The sequence below is a fragment of the Hemitrygon akajei genome, chromosome 17, assembly GCF_048418815.1.
Source record: "Hemitrygon akajei chromosome 17, sHemAka1.3, whole genome shotgun sequence".
NCBI classification, from domain to species: Eukaryota; Metazoa; Chordata; class Chondrichthyes; order Myliobatiformes; family Dasyatidae; genus Hemitrygon; species Hemitrygon akajei.
Window position 1 is genome coordinate 89,672,279 of NC_133140.1, and position 25,495 is coordinate 89,697,773.

General features: G+C 43.7%; 1 protein-coding gene across 6 annotated transcripts in view; it reads left to right on the forward strand.

Moving 5' to 3' along the window:
- LOC140740896 (uncharacterized) overlaps positions 1–22,092 on the forward strand; it is a 51,765-nt gene extending 29,673 nt beyond the window's left edge. For 3 of the 6 annotated variants that reach the window (XM_073070511.1, XM_073070508.1, XM_073070509.1), the window contains exons 8-12: positions 551–633; positions 3,607–3,675; positions 9,305–9,397; positions 12,077–12,206; positions 12,447–14,240. In XM_073070511.1, coding sequence (XP_072926612.1) covers positions 551–633; positions 3,607–3,675; positions 9,305–9,397; positions 12,077–12,206; positions 12,447–12,568 — 497 coding nt within the window. In that variant the 3' untranslated portion in view covers positions 12,569–14,240. Of the gene's footprint in view, positions 1–550; positions 634–3,606; positions 3,676–9,304; positions 9,398–12,076; positions 12,207–12,446; positions 14,241–21,956 lie in introns of those variants that run through there. The other 3 variants (XM_073070512.1, XM_073070514.1, XM_073070513.1) reach the window with 2 other exon arrangements.
- Positions 22,093–25,495: the final 3,403 nt, after the last annotated feature.

The following is a 25,495-nucleotide window of genomic DNA, read 5'->3' on the forward strand; positions in this document are numbered from 1 at the left end:
ATAACCCCAGGGTCACTGGACAGTGATGGGGAGCAGGAACCCTGGCTGATTTCCCCTCTCTCTAATCCCAGGGTCACTGGACGGTGATGGGGAGCAGGAACCCTGGCTGATTTCCCCTCTCTCTAACCCCAGGGTCACTGGACGGTGATGGGGAGCAGGAACCCTGGCTGATTTCCCCTCTCTCTAACCCTAGGTGACTGGACGGTGATGGGGAGCAGGAACCCTGGCTGATTTCCCCTATCTATAACCCTGGGGTGAGTGGACAGTGATGGGGAGCAGGAACCCTGGCTGATATACCCTATCTATAACCCTGGGGTGATGGAACAGTGATGGGGAGCAGGAACCCTGGCTGATTTCCCCTCTCTCTAACCCTGAGGTGACTGGACGGTGATGGGGAGCAGGAACCCTGGCTGATTTCCCCTATCTATAACCCTGGGGTGAGTAGACAGTGATGGGGAGCAGGAATGGAGATGGGATGATGATTTGTTCGGCTGCCTTTACCACTTTTCTGCTCTAACAGATTCTCTTTTGCTCTCTGATATTCTCACAGCTAAGCTGATTGTGGCTGGATCCTATGACCGAACTGTATCTCTCTGGGACACCACTGGCCTGTATAGGAAGTTGGCCTTGAAGGTGCTGACCTTGCTTATAGTCAGAGCACTGTTAGATTGTGGGATCTGTCCCAGATTGGGAGGGGGTTCATCCCAGGCTGGAGGGATGAGAAGGGGCATGCTAGTGTGGTGATTGGTATAACTCTTTACAGCACTAGTGCTAGCGATTGGAATTGTGATTCAATTCTCACTGCAGTCTGTAAAGAGTTTCTATGTTCTCCCCATAACTGCATTGCTTTATTCCTAGTGCTCCAGTTTTCTCCCACATCCCAAAGACATATGGGATAGGGTCAGTAAGTTGTGGGTGTGCTATGTTAGCGTCAGAAACATGGCAACACTGTGGGCTGTCCCTGGCAAGTGCTCAGGCAGTGTTGGCCATTGATCCAATCGATGCATTTCACTGAACGTTTCAATGTACGTGTGACAAATAAAGCAAATCTTTGAAGCAGGGTCTTGTGTCATGGCTCAGCTGGTTAGGGCTGGGATATGAAGCAATGCCTTCACAGGCTGTCAACATCTCACCCCAGTCTGTGGATCAGAGTGCAGGTGTACTCGAAGCTAAGAAAAAACAGGAGCAGAATTAGACCATTTAGCCTATCGAGTTTGCTCCACCATTCCATCATGGCTGATTTATTATCCTTCTCAACCCCATTCTCTTGCCTTTACCCCATTACCTTTGATACCCTGACTAATCAAGAACCTATCAACTTCCACGTTAAATACTGTATACCCAATGACTTGACCTCCACAGCCATCTGTGACAATGAATTCCAAAGATTCACTACCCTCTGGGAAAAGAAATTCCTTGTCACCTCTGTTCTAAAGGAATGTCCCTCTGTTCTCATGCTGTATCCTCTGGCCCTAGACTCACTCACCATAGGAAACATCATCTTCACATCCACTCTATCTAGGCCTTTCAGTATTCAGTAGATCAATAGTCTTTGCTGCAGGAAGGGAACAAGGGGAAGGTCGATCCACAACAGTGGGGTTGGGAGGGGTGGGGCACTGGTGGGGAGGGTGCTGACAGGGAAAGCTCAGCTGGCTGGGGATTCCAGTCTGTAAGACTATATCTCACTGACAATACTTCACTCCACACCAGTGGCCAAACAGCCCTGGTTGAACGCATCTACAAGGAGCACTGTCACAGCAAAGCAGCATACATCATGCAGATCATACCCTCTTCTCACTGCTGTCATCAGGAAGAAGGTACAGGAACCTCAGGGCTCACACCACCAGGTTCAGGAAGAGCTAATACCTCTAAACCATCAGGCTCCTGATGGTAACTTCACTCACTTCAACAGTTTAAGATGCCACAGGTGAAGCCCAAGCAACGACTTATTGACGGCTATCAAAATAAAGAATACAACTAAATACCTTTTTGATAACACTTTTTGTGGTAGAATTACTCTCAAAGGATCACTGCAAACAATGAAGACGAGGCAAAGCTCATTCACCAGAATTGAGAGCGAGTAAAGACGCAAGGTTTGATCGATCTAAGTGCCAGACCGATTTGGAAAGGTTGGGTATAGGCTGAAACGTGGTGGCAGGGTCCAAGCCCTGAGGATATTGAAGCAACAGGGCCCAGGTCCTTGAGGAACAGCCTGATATTTGGATGATCTAAATACCAGGCCAAATTGAAAAGGCAGGGTGTTAGGTCCAGAGGCGAGGGTCGGGCTGGTTGTACTCGCTGCTCTGCGATGTTTAGTTGGCTCTGTGCTGAACTCTGGCTGTGGCCTGTCCCGGCTGCACTGGTGCCTGGCATCAGATCTGTAGACTCACTTTTGTTCTGAATGTTATTTGCTTACTTTTATTGTTTCAAGGATTTGTTCTTTTTTTCTCTCTCTCTCTGCGCATTGGGTGTTTCTTGTAAGGAGATGAATCTCAAAGTTGTATAATGTATACATACTTTGATAATAAACATACTTTGAACTGAACTGGACTCATTTTTAATGACTCTACGACTCATTTTTCATATTTATTATTTATTCATTAAAGTTTATTTTTGCTTTTTGCACAGTTGTCTTTCACACATTGAGTGCAGTTTTTCATTGATTCTATTGTGTTTTTATGTACTTACTGTGAACACCCACAAGAAAATGAATCTCGGGGCTGTATAGGGTGACATGTACCATATATACCTTGGTAATAAATTGACTTTGAGCCGTTGGGTCTGGGGCTGTGGGTAGGCTCGGAGCAACTTTGCACTTAATCCAACAGAGAAGGTGCAGCATTTCGAGAGCAGACTTCCCATTAGAACAGCGATAACCAGGTATTTCTTCAGCAACAGCGTGATGCTTCTGTGGAATTCATTGCCACAGACATCTGTGGAGGCGAAGTAATTAGGTAGTTTTAAAGTGGAGGTGGATAGGTTTCTGATTAGACAGAGCATTAAAAGATATGGAGAGAAGGCGTGAGAATGGAATTTAGAGGGATAATAAATCAGCCATGATGGAAGGACACAACAGACACAATGGGTTGAATGGCCTCATTTTATTCCTGTGTGATCCTTGGCCAGAATTCTTGTTAGTGTTTGAAATGTTCCCCCCAGCTGCCTCCTCCTGTACTGCGTCGTCAGAGTAGCTAAGAGAAGACAGAATCCGATTTATTATTATGGACATATGCCATGAAATTTATTGTTTCGGTGCACCAGTTCAGAGCAATACATAAAAATTACTATAAATTACAACTAAAAATACATTAAAAAACTAAATAAATGGCACACAAAGGGATCCAAATAGTGACCCAGTGTTCAGAAATCTGAAGGCAAAGGGGAGGAAGCTGTTCTTAAAATACTGAGTGTGTGACTTCAGGCTCCTGTACCTCTGCATTCCTTACTCCAAGTAATGTAACCTGTCCTGGAGGGTCTAGAGCAGAAACTCAAGCATAGGAAAGAGGGGTTGAATGGCCTGCAGGTGTCAGAGAGACAAGCAGGTCTGGGAGCAGAGGGATAGGGTATATACTGCTATTAACCAGCTTGTCATTCTTCCCTTCACAGGATCACAATGATTGGGTGATGGATGTAGCCATCTCTGCTGACAACAAAAGGGTTCTATCTGCCTGTAAGGTACTGACTCCATCCCTCACTCTGTCAGTTGTCCCAGGACCTGCATTGCTTCCAGTGCCTGCTGGTCACAGCAGGCCAGGGAAGGCCAGCATGTCAGTGTAGCAATTATCATAACACTTTACAGCGCCAACTACCTAGGTTCAATTTCTGCTGCTGTCTGTAAGGAGTTTGTATGCTCTCCCCATGACCATGTGGGTTTCCTCGGGGTGTTCCAGTTTCCTCCCACTTTCCAAAGGATTATAATTAGTAGGTTATAAGACCACAAGATATAGGAGCAGAAGTAGGCCATTCAGCCCATCAAGTCTGCTCTGCAATTCAATCGTGGGCTGATCCAATTCTTCCAGCCATCCCTACTCCCCTGCCTTCTCTCCATACCCTTTGATGCCCTGACTAATCAAGAACCTCTCTGCCTTAAATGTACACAATAACTTAGCCTCCACAGCCACTTATGGCTACAAATTCTACAGATTCACCCTCTGACTAAAGTAATTTCTCCTCAGCTCTGTTCTAAAGGGGTGTCCTTTAATCCTGAAGTTTTGCCCTCTTGTCCTAGCCTCCCCTACCATGGGAAATAACTTTGTCTTATCTAATCTGTTCAGGCCTTTTAACATTTGGAATGTTTCTGTGAAATCCCCCCTCATTCTCCTGAACTCCAGGGAATACAGCCAAAGAGCTGCCAGACATTCCTCATACAGTAACCCTTTCATTCCTGAAATCATTCTCTTGAATCTTCTCTGAACCCTCTCCAATGTCAGTATATCCTTTCTAAAGTAAGGAGCCCAAAACTGCACACAATACTCCGTGTGACTCACGGGTGCCTTATAGAGCTTCAACATCACATCCCTGCTCTTATGTTCTATACCTCTAGAAATGAATGCCAACATCTCATTCGTCTTCTTTACAACCAACTCAACTTGGAGATTAACCTTTAGGGTAGCTTGCACAAGGACTCCCAAGTCCCTTTGCATCTCTGCATTTTGAATTCTCTCCCCATCTAAATAATAGTGTGCCCGCTTATTTCTTCCACCAAAGTGCATGACCATACACTTTCCAATGTTGTATTTCATTTGCCACTTCTTTACCCATTTCCCTAAACTATCTAAGTCTCTCTGCAGGCTCTCTGTTTCCTCAACACTACCTGCTCCTCCACCTATCTTTGTATCATCGGCAAACTTAGCCAGGAGTTCAGGAGAATGAGGGGGGATCTCATAGAAACATTCTGAATGTTAAGAGGCCTGAACAGATTAGATATGGCAAAGTTATTTCCCGTGGTAGAGGAGCCTAGGACAAGAGGACATGACTTCAGGATTGAAGAGCATCCATTTAGAACTGAGATGTGGAGAAATTACTTTAGTCAGAGGATGGTAAATCTGTGGAAATTTTTTGCCATGAGCAGCTGTGGAGGCCAAGTCATTGGGTGTATTTAAGACAGAGATAAATAGGTTCTTGATGAGCCAGGGCATCAAAGGGTATGGGATGAAGGCAGGGGAGTGGGGATGACTGGAAGAATTGGATCAGCCATGATTGAATGGAGGAGCAGACTTGATGGACCTAATGGCCTACTTCTGCTCCTATATCTCATGGTCATATGGTCTTAAACTAATTTTCCAACGTCTGATATCCACTTTCGTCTCTCTTTTACACTTCATGTATCTGAAGAAACTTTTCCTATATTCTTTGATATTATTGGCTAACTTACTTTGGTATTCCATCTTTACGTTCTTAATGACTTTTTTGTTGCCTTCTATTGGTTTTTAAAAGGTTCACAATCCATTAACTTTCCAGTATTTTTTTCTCTCTATTATATGCCCTCTCTTTGGCTTTTATGTGGCTTTGATTTCTCTTGTTAGCCATGGTTGTGTCATCTTTCCTATAGAATACTTCCTCCTCTTTGGGATGTAAAGGGTGCAGAGGAGATTTACAAGGATGTTGCCTGGATTGGGAAACATGCCTTATGAGAATAGGTTGAGTGAACTCGGCCTTTTCTCCTTGGAGCGAAGGAGGATGAGAGGTGACCTGATAGAGGTGTACGAGATGATGAGAGGCATTGATTGTGTGGATAGTCAGAGGCTTTTTCCCAGGGCTGAAATAGTTGCCACAAGAGGACACAGGTTTAAGGTGCTGGAGAGTAGGTACAGAGGAGATGTCAGGGGTAAGTTTTTTACTCAGAGAGTGGTGTGTGCATGGAATGGGCTGCTGGCAACAGTGGTGGAGGTGGATACAATAGGGTCTTTTAAGAGGCTTTTAGATAGGTACACGGAGCTTAGTAAAATAGAGGGCTATAGGTAAGCCTAGTAATTTCTGAGGTAGGGACATGTTTGGCACAACTTTATGGGCCGAAGGGCCTGTATTGTGCTGTAGATTTTCTGTGTTCTATGTTTTCTATGGATCTCATTGAAACCCACCGAATGTTGAAAACATAGGTGGATGGGGCAAGGATGTTTACCATGGTGAGGGTATCCAGAACTAGAGGGCACAGCCTCATAATTGAGAGGCGAGCCGTTATAACAGAGGTAAGGAGGAATTTTCTTTAGCCAGAGAGTAGTAAATCTGTAGGATGCTCTGTCACAGACTGCAGTGGAGGCCACTTCGGTGCATATATTTAAAGTGGAAGTTGATCGTTTCCGGGTTGGTCAGGGAATCAAAGGATATGGTGAGAAGGCAGCTGTATGGGGTTGAGTGGGATCTGGGATCAGCCATAATGGAATAGTGGAGTAGACTCGATGGGCTGAATGGCCTAATTTTGCTCCTATGTCTCCTGATCATATCTCACATCTTTCTACTAATTTGATGCCATTCTTTACCAGCAGAGCCACACCACCCCCTCTGCCTACCATCCTATCCCTCCGATACAATGTGTAACCTTGGACATTCAGCTCCCAACTACAACCATCCTTCAGCCACGATTCAGTGATGGCCACATCATACCTGACAATCTGTAATAGTGCAGCAAGATCATCCACCTTGTTTCTTATATTCCATGCATTGAGATATAACACTTTGAGTGCTGTATCTGCTAAGTTTTTTGATTCTGCATCCCTAATGCACTGATACTCACCCTGCTGCCTGCAATTTTGTCCTGTCATCTGCCTGCCCTCCCTGACAGTCTAACTTCATGCTATCTTTGCTTTTTTACCATTCATTCTATCCTGAGTCCCTTCTCTTCTGTTCCCACACCCCTGCCAAATTAGTTTGAACCCTTCCCAACAGCTCTAACAAACCTGCTCGTAAGAATATTGGTTCCCCTCAGGTTTAGGTGCAATCTGTCACCTTTGTACAGGGCATACCTCCCCCAGAAGAGATCCCAATGATCCAAGAACCTGAAGCCCTGCTCCCTGCACCAGCTTCTCAGCCACACACTAATCTGCCAAATCACCTAGTTTTTACCCTCACTGGCTGATGGCACAGGTAGCATTCCAGAAATTACTACCTTGGATATCCTGCTTCTCAGCTTTCAGCTTAGCTCTCTAAATCCTCTCTTCAGAACCTCTTTGCTTTTCTTTCCTGTGTCATTGGTACCATTAAGTACCAAGACATCTGGCTGCTCTCTCTCCCCCTCCAAAATGCTGTGGACACGATCTGAGTTGTCCCTGACCCTGGTATCAGGGAGGTAACATACCATTTGGGTGTCCCGTTCATGTTCACAGAATCTCCTGTCTGTTCCCCTGACTATTGAGTCCCCTATCACTACCACTTTCCTCTTCTCCCTCTTTCCCTTCTGCACCACGAATCCATGCTCAGTGCCAGTAACCCAGTGTCCGTGGCATTCCCCTGGGAGATCATTCTGCACAACAGTATCCAAAGTAGTATACTTATTATTGAGGGGAATGGCCAGAGGCATGTGCTGCGCTAACTGCCTGTTCACAGTTCCATTTCTCCTGGCAGTCACCCAGCTACTCTCCTCCCTCAACTTCAGGGTGACCACTTCCCTGTAACTCCAATAGTATACTCTCTCTCCCATGCAAGCCAAAGGTCATCCAGCTGCTGCTCCAGATCCCCAACACGGTCTTCAAGAAGCTGCAGCTGGATGCACCACGCAGATGCAGTTCCTCGGGAGAATCTGGGAATTCCCGGGACTCCCAACATCCGGCATGAAGAACACACAATGGCCATTTATTACACTAAGTCCAGTAAGAGGAAAAAAAAGGGAACCTTAACAGAAACTTATCCAGAATCAACGCCTCCTTTGAACCAAAGCCTGACACTCCTACTCTCACCACTGGCCTACTCCCAACAATGGCCACCCCTCTAATCCTTTCTGTACTTTTAAACCAGCGTTGCTGATCTGTGAGAAACTTCATCACTGTGGCCTGATCCCACTGCTGATTGGGCCATTGGAATAAGCCTTAACACCCATGAAATTCTCCTTTTAAACCAGCATCTCCGATCTGTGAGAAACTTCATATCTGTGGCCTGATTCCACTGCTGATTAGGCCACCAGTTTTGGCAAAGGGGAGAGAATGGGAAGCACCAGAGAGACATTCTGTAATGATCAATACACCAGTTGTTTGGAAACAAATTACCTTGCCTGGTGACTCACGGCAGTCTGTGTCTGCACCCACACTAACCCACTGCCACCTGTCCCGCACCCCTCCCGTAGCGCTCCACCCTCACCATTCCCAACTTCCTTTTTCCTGCCAGATTTATAAACACCCTCTCTGCTCCAAATTGACAAATACAATCTCAATGTGGAGCGCCCCAGCTACATATATAAGAACATAAGAAATAGGAGCAGGAGTAGGCCATCTGGCCCATCGAGCCTGCCCCACCGTTCAATAAGATAATGGCTGATTTGGCCATGGACTCATCTCCACCTTACCTGCGTTTTCCCCATAACCCTTAATTCTCCAACTATGCAAAAATATATCCAACCTTGTCTTAAATATATTTGCTGAGGTAGCCTCCACTGCTTCATTGGGCAGAGAATTCCACAGATTCACCAATCATTGGGAAAAGCAGTTCCTCCTCATCTCTGTCCTAAATCTACTCCTCTGAATCTTGAGGCTATGTCCCCTAGTTCTAGTCTCACCTACCAGTGGAAACAGCTTTCCTGCCTCTATCTTATATATCCCTTTCATAATTTTAAATGTTTCTATAAAATTTCCTCTCAATCTTCTGATTTCCAGTGACTACAGTCCTAGGCAACTCAATCTCTCCTCATAGTCTAACCCCCTCATCTTTGGAATCAACCTGGTGAACCTCATGTCCCTTCATGTTAGTCATTTCTGTTCTGAGCTAGTCTCTGGCCGTCCACTTAATCTATGTCTCATCAACTTGTGCATCTCTATCAAGTCTCCTCTTATCCTCTTTCACTTGAAAGTCAAAAGTCCTTGCTCGCTCAACCTATCCTCATAAGACATACTCTCTAATCCAGGAAGCATCCTGATAAATCTCCTCTGTTCCCACTCTAAGGCTTCGACATTCTTCCTGTAATGAGGTGATGAGAGCTGAACACAATACTCCAGATGTGGTCTAACCAGGGTTTTATAGATCTACATTACCTTGTGGCGTAGCATCTTTGAGGAATATATGGACGTGGACCCCAAGATCCCCCTGTTGCCCCTCGCTGCTGTTATTAGATCAGGTATCTCTTTAGATCATAGCTCATCAGTTATATCCTTGTTCCCAGGACTCCACAGTGCGTTTATGGAACATTGAAAGTCTGGACCAAATTCCAGCCGTCAAGTCCCAACAGAAGCTCTATGGAGGAAAGGTTACACAGGTTTGGAGTTTAATATCTTCCTCTCCCACTGGATCCTATCCTTCAACTCTCTAGTACTGAGTTATCTGCTGAAGTTCCAACTGCTGGTGCATTCAGTGAAAACTCCGAATTGGAAAGTTGACTTCCTGACTAAGACCAAGATTGCCACAGACGGCTATAATGCCAAGTCATTGAGTATATTTAACATGAAGGTTGATAGGTTTTTGATTAGTCCGGGTGTCAAAGTTTGCAGGGAGAAGGCAGGAAAATAGGGTTAACAGGGAAAATAAATCATACATGATTGAATGCTGGAGCAGACATGATGGACTGAATGGCCTAATTCTGTTCCTATATCTCAGTCCTATGGAGATGGAATCTAATGGAGATGACAGTGAAGAATGGAATAAAAGGAGGGAGGTGGGGAAGGGAACCATGGGAGGAGTGTGTGGGCGGAGAGGGTGGGAGAGGCAAAAGAGATGGGATGATGGGGGCCAGATGGAAAAGGGGGAGGGTCAGAGGGGAACATTTTACCTGTTAGAGAAATTGACATTCACGCTGAGATTGGAGAAGACCAAGATGAAATGTGAGCTATTGTCCCTACAACAATGAAGTAGTGTTTGGAGGTGCGCAAGTCTGAAATGTGTTCACTAAATGCTGCACAGAGTAAGATATGATGACCCTACCCCTAACATCAGTAGCCTTTCAACAGAGCTGTAAAATTAGAGGTTAAATATAATATGTACAGAAAAAGCAGCCACCTTGTTATTTTACATTCTTTTTGCACTATTGATGTGTACCATTGTGTGAGTATACAGTTGATGTGTACCATCAATATCAGAATCAGGTTCATTATCACCAGCATGTGTCGTGAAATTTGTTAACTTAGCAGCAGTTCAATGCAATACGTAATGTAGAGGAAGAAGAAGAATAAAATTATAATAATTAAATAAGTAAATCAATTACAGTATACGTATATTGAAAAGATTAAAAATCATGCAAAAACAGAAATAATATATATAAAATATATTATTGTGGGTGATAATATCTCCTCGCTGACTATCAACACTGGTGCACCTCGGGACTGTGCTTAGCCCACTGCTCTACTCTCTCTATACCCATGACTGTGTGGCTAGGCATAGCTCAAATACCATCTATAGATTTGCTGACGATAGAATCTCAGATGGAGATGAGTGGGCATACAGGAGTGAGATATGCCAACTAGTGGAGTGGTGTCACAGCAACAACCTTGCACTCAATGCCAGTAAGACAAAAAACTGATTGTGGACTTCTGGAACACATACAAAGGAACACATACCAATCCTCATAGAGGGATCAGAAGTGGAGAGAGTGAGCATTTTCAAGTTCCTGGGTGTCAAGATCTCTGAGGATCTAACCTGGTCCTAACATATTGATGCAGTTATAAAGAAGGCAAGACAGTGACTATACTTCATTAGGAGTTTGAAAAGATTTGGTATGTCAACAAAAACACTCAAAAACTTATATCGATGTACCGTGGAGAGTATTCTGACAGGCTGCATCACTGTCTGGTATGGGGGTGGGGGCTACTGCATAGGACCAAAAGAAGCTGTAGAGAGTCATAAATTTTGTCAGCTCCATCTTGGGTACTAGCCTACAATGTACCCAGGACATCTTCAGGGAGTGTCTCAGAAAGGCAGCATCCATTATTAAAGACCTCCAGCACCCAGGACATGTCCTTTTCTCATTGTTACCATCAGGTAGAAGGTACAGAAGCCTGAAGGCGCACACTCAGTGATTCAGGAACAGCTTCTTCTCTGCCATCCAATTCCTAAATGGACTTTGCACCTGTGAACACCACCTCACTTTTTCAATATATATTTCTGTTTTACACAATTTTTAATCTATTCAATATATGGGTATACTGTAATTGATTTATTTATTATTTTCTTCTATATTATATATTACATTGAACTGCTGCTACTAAGTTAACAAATTTCACGACACATGCCAGTGATAATAAACCTGATTCTGATTCTTCTTACTTTTTTACTTCCCTTGTCAGCCACAGTTGTACTATTTTGCCATTTGAGTATTTCTGTTTTTGGAATACACATGTCCTCCACCTTCCTTATTTTTCCCAGAAACTCAAGCCATTGCTACTCTGCTGTCATCCCTGCCAGCAGCTCCTTCCAATTTACTTTGGCCAGCTCCTCTCTCATACCACTGTAATTTCCCTTACTCCACTGAAACACTGCTATGTCAGATTTCACTTTCTCCCAATCAAATTTCAAGTTGAACTCAATTATATTGTGTAAGGGTTCTTTTACCTTAAGCTCCCTAATCATCTCCAGTTCATTACATAAGACCTAATCCATTATAGCTGATCCCCTAGTAGGCTCAAAGACAATCTGCTCTAAAAAGCTATCTCTTAGGCATTCAACAAACTCACTCTCTTGAGATCCATTACCAACTCAATTTTCCCATTCAACCTTAATGTTAAAATCTCCCATGACTATCATAACATTGCCCTTTTGACATGCCTTTTCTGTTCCCCATTGTAATCTGTGGTCCACGTTCCAGCTACTATTGGGAGGCCTGTATATAACTGCCATCAATGTCCTTTTTACCCTTGCAGTTTCTCAACTCAACCCACAAGGTTTCAACATCTTCTGATCCTACGTCACATCTTTTTACTGATTTGATGCCATTCTTTACCAGCAGAACCACACCAACCGCTCTGCCTACCTTCCTATCCCTCCGATAGAACACGTAACCTTGGTTTTTAGCTCCCAACTACAACCATCCTGCAGCCATGATTCAGTGACAGCCACAGCATCCTATCTGACAATCGGTAATAGTGCCACAAGATTATCCACCTTATTTATTATACTCTGTGCATTTGTGTGAGTGTGTATACTTTTGATGCATACCATTGTAGGGGTGTGTAATATTCATGTGTACCATTGTGTGAGTGTGTACTGTTGTGCGAGTATGTGTACAGTTGATGTGTACCATTGTGTGTGGGTGTGTACTGGTGTTAAGTGTGTGCACACTGTGCCTCCTGCCACTGACCTCTCTTCTCCCTCCATAGTGCACTGTGTGTGGGAAGCCAGTCTCCATGTGCCTACAGGATGTGGTCTCACCGACCCACTGCATGTTCTGCCAACTGCCTGGGACATCTGCACCCCCCACCAACACCTGTGTGACCCTTGACCCTGACCTCAGCTCTGACCATGTTCTGTAACTTTGGTTGCAAACCCAAGACTGATGCCTGCACAATACGCACAACGGAAGGGATTGTAGGAGCCCCAATGCACCATTGTTAGTCATGCGTGAAGTAGCCAGAGGTCCGATGTTGTGCTGAACTAATTAAATTAATCCTTAAATGCTTTAATAAACTAACCATTCTATGTACAAGGTCCATATTCTATTTTCTGCACCACAATGTGTGGAAATGCGGCCAAAGGAAATAATAGCAGTGGGTACATTTATGACCATTAAAAACCAGTTGGACAGGTAAAAAGATCAAAAGGATTAGAGAGAACTGGGCCAAACACAGGAAAAATGGGACTTGCTGGGGTAGGCACCTTGGCTGACACAATAAGGCTGTATAATACTCACTCTTAAGAGCATTCTCTTTCTTCTCAGCAGGGTCTGGGGATTAAAGAGAGTTGGACCAGGGCAGTGGATTGTGGGAAATCGGATGTTTCCAATGTTCCCATGACCATTATGGAAATCATATATAGGCCTCCAAATAGTAGCCAAGATGTGGGGTTGAGATTGCAAAGAGAGCTGGAAAAAGCATGTAATAAGGGTAATGACACAATTCTAAAAGGGGACTGGGAAAATCAGGTTGGTGTCAGAGTGCAAGAGAGAGATTTTGTTGAATGCCTATGAAATGGCTTTTAAAGCAGCTTGTGCTTGAGCCTACTAGGGAAAAGGCTATTGGGTGTCAGAATCAGAATCAGGTTTATTATCACTGGCATGTGACGTGAAATTTGTTAACTTAGCAACAGCAGTTGAATGCAATACATAATCTAGCAGAGAAAAAAATAAAATAATAATAAATAAATAAACAAGTAAATCAGTTATGTATATTGAATAGATTTTTTTAAAAATGTGTAAAAACAGAAATACTGTATATTAAAAAAATGTGAGGTCGGGTCCAAAGATTCAATGTCCACTTAGGAATCAGATGGCAGAGGGGAAGAAGCTGTTCCTGAATCACTGAGTGTGTGCCCTCTGGCTTCTGTACCTTCTACCTGATGGTAACAGTGAGAATGCCCTGGATGCTCGAGGTACTTAATAATGGACACTATCCAGATCTTATTAGTCAGCTTAATATAAAGGAACCCTTAGGAGGCAGTGATCAAAATATGATTGAATTCATACTGCAATTTGAGAGGGAGAAGCATAAGTCACATGTATCAGTATCACAATGGAATTACGGAGGCTGGGAACTAGGGTTGAGGAAGACAAAAAAAAGGATCAGCCATAATTGAATGGTGCAGCAGACTCGATGGGCCAGATGGCCTAATTCTGCTCCTATGTCTGATGATGGCATGAATATCGATTTCTCCTTCCAGTAACTTTTTTCCTCTGTTTCTCTTCCCTACTCTGGCCTCTTACCTCTTCTCCTCACCTGCCTATCACCTTCCCCATGGTCTCTTTCTCACATGGTCCACTCTCCTCTTCTATCAGTTTCCTCTTCTCTGGACTTTTACCTTTTCACATTGTGTCATTATGTGTGCATATCATAAAGAACTGCAGTTCCCAGTGTGCAATGTGGGCAGTTCACTCGGAACTGGTAGGACTTTGCTGAACATGTGACACACGCTGTTGGCGGGCTTGAAATTCCAAGTAAAATCTAATTGAGCTTAAACGATGGCTGTCTCCTGTTAATAAAATAGTTCTAGCGTTTTTACCTACGCGCATTTGTCTATGTTAAAGAACAAACATAACGTGGTGTCAGAGGTCAGCATGATGTTTAAATACGAAGCATAACTGAATACCGCAAGCGACTAAGAAAGAGACACTAGGTTCTGATGGAAAGGAATTGCCGACAAGAAAGCACATTGTCTCAGAGTTCACCAAGAAACTAAGGTGAGAGCCTAATAATCCTCAGTAGATAGCCTAAGTCCTCCTGCAGCTCTGCTGTTTACCGGCAACCTAGCTGATTGCTTCAGACAGCGATTCAATATATATGTAGCGGTGAGCAGAGCCTTAAGACCATAAGATATAGGAGCAGAATTAAACATTCTGTCCCATTGAGTCTGCTCTGCGATTTCATCTTCACTGATCCAATTTTCTTTTCGACCCAATCTCCTACCTTCCCCCCATACCCTTTCATTCCTTGACCAATCAAGAATTTTTGACCTCTGCCTTAAATATACATAAAGACCTAACTTAGCTTCCACAGCTGCCTTTGGTAAAGAATTCCCCAATTTCACCACTCTGGCTAAAGAAATTCCTCCTCATCCTTGTTTTAAAAAGGTATCCCCTCTATTCTGAGGCTGTGTCTTCTGGTCTTAGCCTCAACAACTATAGGAAACATTCTCTCCACATCCATCAAGGCCTTTCGCCATTCAATAGGTTTCAATGAGGTCACCCCATCATTCTTCTGAATTCCAGTCAATACAGGTCCAGAGCCAACAAATGCTTCTCATATGATAAGCCATTCAATCTTGGAATAGTTTTCATGAATCTCCCTTGAATTCTGTCCTTTGAACCCTTGCCAGAATACTGAATGAGAAATTCAAAGCGTCTATCATTCTACATATAATTAGCGAATATGCCTTGAACATTTGGAATAGCTTTCAAATTGATGAGACAGACTTTAAACTGAACACTCTGAAAAGAAAATTTGAGGAGTATTTTGTCCCAAGTAAAAATGTCATTTCTGAAAGAATTAAGTTTTTTTCCCCCTGTGACCAGAAACAAGCTATTAGCTTTTACCAATACTTAGCTAAGCTTCACATACTAAGTCCTATGAGCTTGGAGCTTTGAGAGACTCTCTAGTCAGTGACAAAATAGTTTATGGAATCCCAGATAATAAGTTCAGAGAAGATTGCTTCGAGAAAAAGATTTGACATTAGTAAAGGCTGTGGGTATGTGTAGGGCAGTGGAAACAACACAAAAACAAGCTAAGGAGCTGCACAGAACAGAAACAACAGTGAAAACAGAGGGGCAGAGCACAAGGCATTTCACACAGCAACTGCAAACCAAAGGAAGGCTCAAACAGCAAATGCAGTAAATGTGGAGGTCGGCATATCCCAAAAATGTGTCCTGCTGATGGAGAGTCCTGTAATAATTGTGGGAAGAAGAACCAAGTGCTGCAAAGCTGGGGCTACCAAGAGAAAGGTGCACATGGTTGCTGAGAAATTTGAGGAAGTTTTTGCAGATTCTCTGCAGGCCGCTGGTGCTGGTAAGAAGAATGGACTGTTCCAGTGACTATGAATGCAACAGTAATTCTATTGAAGCTTGACAGCAGAGCCCAAGTGAATCTATTGTCTATGGATGGATGATACAAGACTCATCCATAGTGACTGAAGTTAAAAGTGACTGGCTATACTGGAAAGAGTATACTAGTAAAACTGGGCTGTATAGTGATCTTGAAGCACAAAGGGCAGCACCTAAAGGCACAGCTCCTGATCGTAGAAAAGAGAGTACAGTTAATATCTGGTCTGAGTGCATGAGAAAAGCTCAATGTAGATTTTGTAGTGGCTTTAAAAACCCAAAATGAACAAGCAACATGCATGGGAAGAGTACACAACTGCCTTTGAGGGGCTCAGATGCTTACCCAATGTAACTCAAGAAACTCATAACAGCATCCATGAGAGCTCCAAAGAGATTATGCAAGAAAAGCACAAGAACTTCACCTTCCATAGACATCCAAAGCAGCCTCACTAGCATGACCGTCATGATGCCAGTGCTGAACAATGATCATGATGAAGGAGTTCCACACCATGCAGCTGTGGTTCAAGATCTGTCAACTACTTACAGTTAAAGATTGGAAATCAAAAATATCTCCACAATCCTTGGTGAAGTTGAAGAGGAAAAATAAGAAGAAAGATGGGAAACCACACAAGACCTCTGGTCAGAACAACAGCAACAGGTCAGTACAAACCAACAGGAGGAGTTGCTATCTATGATATACAGCCAACAGAAGCAGCTATGTGAATTGAGACATAATCATTTGCAACTTGTGCAAAGACTTACTGATCACATGGATGTAATCCAGGGCTCCATTATAAGGTGTGTGGAGTGAATAATAGCCACACATCAAGAACAAGAACAGATAATGAACACAGAGAATGAAAGCTATACATCTGTGGATCCAAATAGCAAATCAAAAGAATCATTAAACCACCACAGAAGTGGATTGAAAGTAGATGAGTGAATAAGGGACTGTATTTGTTCATTACAATTGAAGTTAATGTAAATATCTTTGTTGGAAAGCATTATTGTTTTTTGCAGGTTTATGAGGACATAGTATTTTTCTTTAAAGTGGGATGATGTGGTATTATGTGTGTACATAATAAAGAACAGCAGTTTCCAGTGTGCAATGTGGGTGGTTCACCCGAAACGGGAAGGATGTTGGTGAACAGATGACATACACTATAGATGGGCTGAAAGTCCTGAGTAAAATGTGGTCAAGCTGAAGCCATGATTGTCTCCTGTTAATACAATAGTTCTAGTGTTTTTACCTACACAAGTTTGTCTTTGCTATGGACAAACATAACAATCACCTCCCTGCTTCTTACTTCATTTCCTCTCCCCCCCCCCCCCCACCCACCTGCTTTCATCTATTTGCTTCTATCTTGTCCTCTTTCTCCTCTCCCCACCTTCTTATGCTGGTTTCTTCCTCCTTCCTTTCCAGTCCCGAGGTAGGGTCTTGGCCTGAAACATTAACCATTTGTTCATTTCCATAGATACTGCTTGACATACTAAGTCTATCCAGCATTTTGCTTGTGCTGTTCTGGATTTCCAGCATCTGCATAATCTCTTGTGTTTAAAACTTAAGGAGTTGTAATTACTGTTTCCTAACTGTTCTCCCACAGAAAGGTTGGTCAGTTGGCCAGGCTCATTACCCATCACCAGGTCCAGTATGGCCCCTCCTCTTGTTGGAATATCCACATTTTGATTTATGAAACCCTCCAGGATTCACTAGAGAGGTCCCAGATTATATTAGAGAAGTTCAAGTCACCCTGTTTATTTTCAGGAGCTTTCTAAGAAATTTATGAGCATTGGGAGAAATATAATCTAATTAGTGATAGCATAGCTTTGTGCAGGACAGGTCATGCCTCATGAACCTGTGACAAAAATACATTAATGAAAGTAGAGTGGTGGATGTGGTGTATATGGATTTTAGGAAGGCATTTGATTAGGCTCCTTCAAAATGTTAGCAGGTATAGTATCCATGTAAAGTTGACTGTGTGGAGACAGAAATGGCTTGCCCACAGAAGACAGAGGGTGTTTGTAGATGGAGTATATTTTGCCTGGAGGTCAGTAACTAGTGGTATTCCACAGGGATCTATGATGGGACTCCTGCTCTTTCTGATCTTTATAAATGATCAGAAGGGTGAGTTAGTAAGTTTTCAGATGATACAAAATTGGTGAATAGTGTGGAAGGTTCTTGTAGGTTGCAACAGGACATTGACAGGGTGCAGATCTGAGCCAAGAAGTGGCGGATGGAGTTGAGCCTGGAAAAGTGGGAAGTGATTCACTTTGGAAGGTCAAATTTGATGGCAGAGACCAGGATTAATGGCAGGATTCATAGCAATGTGGAGGAACAGAGGGATCTTGGGGTCCACACCCATAGGTCTCTCAAAGATGCCATGCGTTGATAAAGTGGTTAAGAAGGCCTATGGTGCACTGGTCTTCATTAATTGGGATTAAATTCAAGAACCACAAGATAATGTTGCAGTTCTATAAAACCCTGGTTAGATTACACTTGAAATATTGTGTTCAGTTCTGGTCACCTCAATGTAGGAAGGATGTGGTAGCTTTAGAGAGGATGCTGAGAAGATTTAGCAGGATTGGAGAGTATGTCTTATGAAGATAGGTTGAGTGAGCGAAGGTTTTTCCCTTTGGAGTGAAGGAGGATGAAAAGTGAGTTGATAGAGGCAGAGATTATTAGAGGCATGCAGGATGATTAGAGGCAGAGATCAAGTGGCAGCCAGAGACTTTTCCCCCAGTGGAAATGGATATTGTGAGAGAGCATCATTTTAAGGTGATTGAAGGAAAGTATAGGGGGGATGTCAGAGGTAAGTTTCTTTTACACACGAAGGTGAGTGCCTGGAATGCACCGCCAAAGATGGTGGTAGCCTGAGATAGTTTAGGGACATTTAAGTAACTCTTAGATAGGCAAAGGTGATGGAAGAAAATTGGAGGGCTATGTGGGAGAGAAAGTTTAGAGAGATCTGAGAGTTAAGGTAAAGGATGGACACAATGTGGACTGAAGGGCCTGTACTGTACCGTAATGTAATGTATGTTCAAATTGATGAAGGCAAGGCAGCAGATAGGCTGGTCTACAAGATTAAGACACAAGTCACTGACCTGTGTCATAAAACATAGAAATCTACAGCACATTACAGGCCCTTCGGCTCACAATGTTGTGCCAACCATGTCATCTACTCTAGAAACTGACAAGAATTTCCCTACTGCATAGCCCTCTATTTTTCTAAGCTCCATATACCTATCTAAGAGTCTCTGAAAAGACCCTATTCTATTTGTCACCAGGAGTGTATTCCACACGCCCACCACTCTCCGTATGAAAGACTTAACCCTGATATCACCCCTGTACCTACTTCCAAGCACTTTAAAACTGTGCCCCCTCATGTTAGCCATTTCAGCCCTGGGAAAAAGCCTCTGGCTATCCACATGATCAATGCCTTAATCATCTTATACACCTCTATCAGGTCACCTCTCATCCTCCGTTGTTCCAAGGAGAAAAGGCCAAGTACACTCAACCTATTCTCAGAAGTTATGCTCTCCAATCCAGGCAACATCCTTGTAAATCTCCTCTGCACTCTTTCTATAGTTTCCACATCCTTCCTGCAGTGAGGTGACTATAAATGAACACAGTACTCCAAGTGGGGTCTAACTAAGGTTTTATATAGCTGTAACATTACCTCGCGACTCTTGAACTCAATTCTATGGTTGATGAATGCCATATGCTTTCTTAACAACACTGTCAAGACTCCTCAAAGAATTCAATCAGGCTCGTAAGACATAGTCTGCCCTTGACAAAGGCATGCTGACTGTCCCTAATCAGATTATGTCTCTTCAAATACTGATAAATCCTGCCTCTGAGGTTTCTCTCCAATAAGTTGCCCACTACTGAAGTAAGACTCACTGCTCTATAATTTCCTGGGTTATCTCTACTCCCTTTCTTGAACTAGTGAACAACATTTGCAACCTTCCAATCCTCTGGTACTTCTCCCATCCCTATTGATGATGTAAAGATCATCGCAAGAGGTTCAGCAATCTCCTCCCTCACTTCCCACAGTAGCCTGGGGTACATCTCGTCTAGTCCTGGCAAGCTATATAACTTAATGCTTTTTAAAAGCTCCAGCACATCCTCTTTCTTAATGTCTATATGCTCATGCTTTTCAGTCCATTGTAAGTCATCCCCACGATTGCCAAGGTCCTTTTCCCTGCTAGATTCTGAAGCAAAGTGTTCTTTAAGTACCTCCACTACCTTCTCCAACTCCATGCACTATCACACCTGATTGGTCCTATTCTCACACGGCTCTTCCTCTTGCTCTTCACATACATGTAGAATGCCTTGGGGATTTCTTTAATCTTGCTCTCCAAGGCCTTCTCATGGCCCCTTCTAGCTCTCCTGATTTCATTCTTAGGCTCCTTCCTGGCAACCTTGTAATTTTCAAGAACTCTATCAGTACCTAGTTTCTTAAACCTTTCGTAAGCTTTTATTCTTAACTAGATTTTCCATATCCTCTGTATACCATGGTTCTTTTACCTTACCATCCTTTTCCTGCCTCAAAGGAATATAACTATGCAGAATGCTATGTAAATGTTTGCTGGCTGCTCACTCTCCCTTTTCAGGATATTGTGGACACGTTCAGAAACATCCCGGACCCTGGCACCTTGGAGGCAAACTACCATACGTATTTCTTTTTCGTGCCCACAGAATCACCTATCTGCTCCCCATCCATAACCATAGAGTCCCCTATCACTGCTGCCATTCCCTTCAGTTCCCTACCCTTCTGAGGCACGGCCTCTGTTTCTTCCCCCAGGTAGCTCACCCCCCACCCCCCAACAGTACTCAAAATGGAGTACTTATTGTTAAGGGGGACAGTCACAGGGGTCTCTCCACTACCTGATGCTCTCCCTTCCCTCTCCTGACAGTCACCCATTTTTTGTCTCCTGGAGTTCCAGTCTGACTACCTGCTTGTAGCTCCTATCAACTACCTCCTCACTTTCCCAACAAGCTGAAAGTCATCGAGCTACAACTCCAGTTACCTAATTTGGTTTCCAAGTAGTTGCACCTCACGGCACCTGGTGCCGATGTGGCCATCAGGGAGGCTGGAAGTCTACCGGATATCCAATATCTAGAGGCAGAGCAGAAAACTAGCCCTGCAGTCATGCCCACTAATAGAGGAAAAAAGATTTCTGAAAGTAACTCACCTCCTTGTCTCTCTGAATACCATCCTTGCCAAAGCCCTACTACTCTAACTCACACTACTCCGATGAATGCTCTGCTAGGCAGTCTCCCTTTAATCCCAGAACCTTCTCAGTGGCCTGATGCAATGATGAGCTAGTGTGCCTGCGCATTTCTCCCAAACGAATACCTGATGACCAGGTCACTGAGTTTATTTACTTGCTCACCTGTCTTACTGGTGACCGGGTCACTCACTGACATGTCTCCACAATGACCAGGTCACAGACTGACCTGTCTCCCTGGTGACTAGGTCACTCACTGACATGTCTCCACAGTGACTGGTTCACAGACTGACCTGTCTCCCTGGTGATCGGGTCACTGACTGACCTGTCTCCCGGGTGATCGGGTCACTCACTGACCTGTCTCCCCAGTGACCGGGTCACTCACTGACCTGTCTCCTCAGTGACCAGGTCACTGACTGACCTGTCTCCCTGGTGACCGGGTCACTGACTGACCTGTCTCCTGGGTGACCGGGTCACTGACTGACCTGTCTCCCCGGTGACCGGGTCACAGACTGGCCTGTCACCCCGGTGACCGGGTCACTCACTGACCTGTCTTCAAGGTGACCAGGTCACTCACTGACCTGTCTCCCCAGTGACCGGGTCACCCTGGTGACTGGGTCACTCACTGACCTGTCTCCAAGGTGACCAGGTCACTCACTGACCTGTCTCCAAGGTGACTGGGTCACAGACTGACCTGTCACCCCAGTGACCGGATCACTCACTGACCTGACTTCCCGGTGACCAGGTCACAGACTGACCTGTCTCCCCGGTGACCGGATCACTCACTGACCTGACTCCCCGGTGACCAGGTCTCTGACTTTATACATTTGTATCCTTTTAAACCTCAAGTTGAAGGCAATGTCAGAACTGTGCTGTCACTTGGTTGATGTAATCTTTTTGTTCACATTTACAGGATATTTAAAGGACTTTTACAAGGACAGGTCTGTAAAAAGGGCCCGAAGGATCATTGGGGACCCGAGTCACCCCAACCACAATTTATTCCAGCTGCTGCCATCTGGGAAGTTGTACCGCAGCATAAAAGCCAGGATCAACAGGCTCCGGGACAGCTTCATAGAACATAAGAACATAAGAAATAGGACAGGAGTAGGCCATCCGGCCCATTGAGCCTGCCCTGCCATTCAATAAGATCATGGCTGATCTGTCCGTAAACTCAGCTCCATCTACCTGCCTTTTCCCTATAACCCTTAATTCCCTTACTATGTAAAAACCTATCTGTTTCTTAAATATATTTAGTGAAGAAGCCTCAACTGCTTCCCTGGGCAGAGAATTCCACAGATTCACCACTCTCTGGGAAAAACAGTTTCTCCACATCTCCGTCCTAAATCTTCTCCCCTGAATCTTGAGGCAATATCCCCTAGTTCTCATCTCACCTACCAACGGAAACAACTTTCCTACTTCTATCTTATCTATCCCTTTCAAAATTTTGTATGTTTCTATAAGATCCCCTCTCAATCTTCTGAATTCCAGAGAGTATAGCCCCAGGTGACTCAGTCTCGCCTCATAAGTTAACCCCTTCATCTCTGGAATCAACCTGGTGAACCTCCTCTGCACTGCCTCCAAAGCCAGTATATCCTTCCTTAAGTATGGAGGCCAGATCTGCACACAGTACTTCAGGTGTGGCCTTAGCAGTACCCTGTAATAGTCGCAGCATGACCTCCCTGCTCTTGAATTCAATCCCTATAGCAATGAAGGCCAACAATCCATTTGCCTTCTTAATATCCTGTTGCACCTGCAAGCCAACATTTTACCATTCATGCACAAGCACTCCTAAGTCCCTCTGCACAACAGCATGCTGTAATCTTTCACCATTTAAATGATACTCTGCTTTTCTGTTATTCCTTCCAAAGTGGATGATCTCACATTTACCAATGTTGTATTCCATCTGCCAGACCTTGGCCCACTCACTTAACCTATCTATATCCCTCTGCAGACTCTCCACATCCACTGTATAATTTGATTTTCCACTCAGTTTAGTGTCATCAGCAAATTTTGCTACGCTACACTCAGTCCACTCTTCCAAATCATCAATGTAAATGATAAACAGCTGCGGGCCCAGCACCCATTCACCACTCATTGCCAACCAGAGAAACACCCATTTATACCAACTCTCTGCCTTCTATTGGTTAACCAATCCACTATCCATGCCAATACACTTCCTTCGACTCCATGCATCTGTGTCTTATTTATAAGTCTCTTGTGCGGCGCTTTATCAAATGCCTTCTGGAAATCCAAGTATACGACATCCACCTGTTCCCCTTTACCCACTGCATTCATTATGTCCTCAAAGAACTCCAGTAAGTTTGTCAAACAAGATCTGCCCTTTCTGAATCCATGCTGCGTCTGTCTAATGGAACCACTCCTTTCTAAATGTTTTGCTATTTCTTTCTTAATGACAGCTTCAAGCATTTTCTCAACCACAGATGTTAAGCTAACTGGCCTATAGTTGCCTGTCTTTTGCCTACATCCTTTTTAAAAAAAGTGGCGTGACATTTGCTGGCTTCCAATCCGCCAGGACCTGCCCAGAGTCTGGAGAGTTTTAGTAAATGATTACCAACGTGTCTATTATAACCTCCGCCAATTCCCTCAGCACCCTGGGGTGCAGTCCATCAGGACCAGGGGACTTAACTACCTTCAGGCCCTCTAGTTTGCTCATCACTATCTCTTTAGTGACAGTGATTTTAATCGAGTTCCTCACCTCCCATTTTGTCCATAACATCCTTCTTTGGCATATTAGAAGTGTCTTCCACCGTGAGGACCAACACTAAATAGTCATTCAATGCCTCAGCCATTTCCTTATCACCCAAAGCAATTTCCCCTTCTCGTCTTCCAAGGGACCTACGTTGACTTTAGCTACTCTCTCCCGCTTTATATATTTATAAAAACTTGTTATCTGGTTTTATATTTTGTGCTAATTTACTTTCATATTCTATCTTCCCTTTCCTTATTTCTTGTTTAGTTTTTCTCTGTTGCTTTTTAAAGTTTTCCCAATCCTCCAGTCTCCCACTATTCTTTGCGACTTTATATACATGAGCTATTAATTTGACACTATCTTTTATGTCCTTAGTTATCCAAGGCTGGCTCTCCCCACCCTTACTGTCCTTACTTTTGACTGGAATATACTTTTGTTGAGCACTGTGAAAAATCTCTTTGAAAGTATTCCACTGTTCCTCAACTGTCCTACCAAATAGCCTGTGCTCCCAATCCACATTAGTCAACTCCTTCCTCAATCCATTGTAGTCTCCCTTGTTCAAGCATAATACACTAGTTTTAGATCTAACTATTTCATCCTCCATCTGTATGCAAAATTCAATCATACTATGTTCACTCTTTCCAAGAGGATCCCTGACTACAAGATCGTCAATCTTACCTGTCTCATTGCACAGGACTAGATCTAAGATAGTATTTTCCCTTGTGGGTTCACTAACATGCTGCTCAAGAAAGCCATCACGGACGCATTCCATGAAGTCCTCCTCAAGACTTCCTTGACCAACCTGATTCACCCAATCTATGTGGAAATTAAAATCCCCTAAGACAACTGCCATTCCATTCTTATAAGCCTTAGCTATTTCTTATAACAATCACAGACCATATAACAATCACAGCACAGAAACAGGCCATCTCGGCCCTCCTAGTCCGTGCCGAACTCTTAATCTCACCTAGTCCCACCTACCCGCACTCAGCCCATAACCCTCCACTCCTTTCCTGTCCATATACCTATCCAATTTTACCTTAAATGACACAACTGAACTGGCCTCTACTACTTCTACAGGAAGCTCATTCCACACAGCTATCACTCTCTGAGTAAAGAAATACCCCCTCGTGTTTCCCTTAAACTTTTGCCCCCTAACTCTCAAATCATGTCCTCTCGTTTGAATCTCCCCTACTCTCAATGGAAACAGCCTATTCACGTCAACTCTATCTATCCCTCTCAAAATATTAAATACCTCGATCAAATCCCCCCTCAACCTTCTACGCTCCAATGAATAGAGACCTAACTTGTTCAACCTTTCTCTGTAACTTAAGTGCTGAAACCCAGGTAACATCCTAGTAAATCGTCTCTGCACTCTCTCTAATTTATTGATATCTTTCCTATAATTCGGTGACCAGAACTGTACACAATATTCCAAATTTGGCCTTACCAATGCCTTATACAATTTTAACATTACATCCCAACTTCTGTACTCAATGCTCTGATTTATAAAGGCCAGCGTTCCAAAAGCCTTCTTCACCACCCTATCTACATGAGACTCCACCTTCAGGGAACTATGCACTGTTATTCCTAGATCTCTCTGTTCCACTGCATTCCTCAATGCCCTACCATTTACCCTGTATGTTCTATTTGGATTATTCCTGCCAAAATGTAGAACCTCACACTTCTCAGCATTAAACTCCATCTGCCAACGTTCAGCCCATTCTTCTAACCGGCATAAA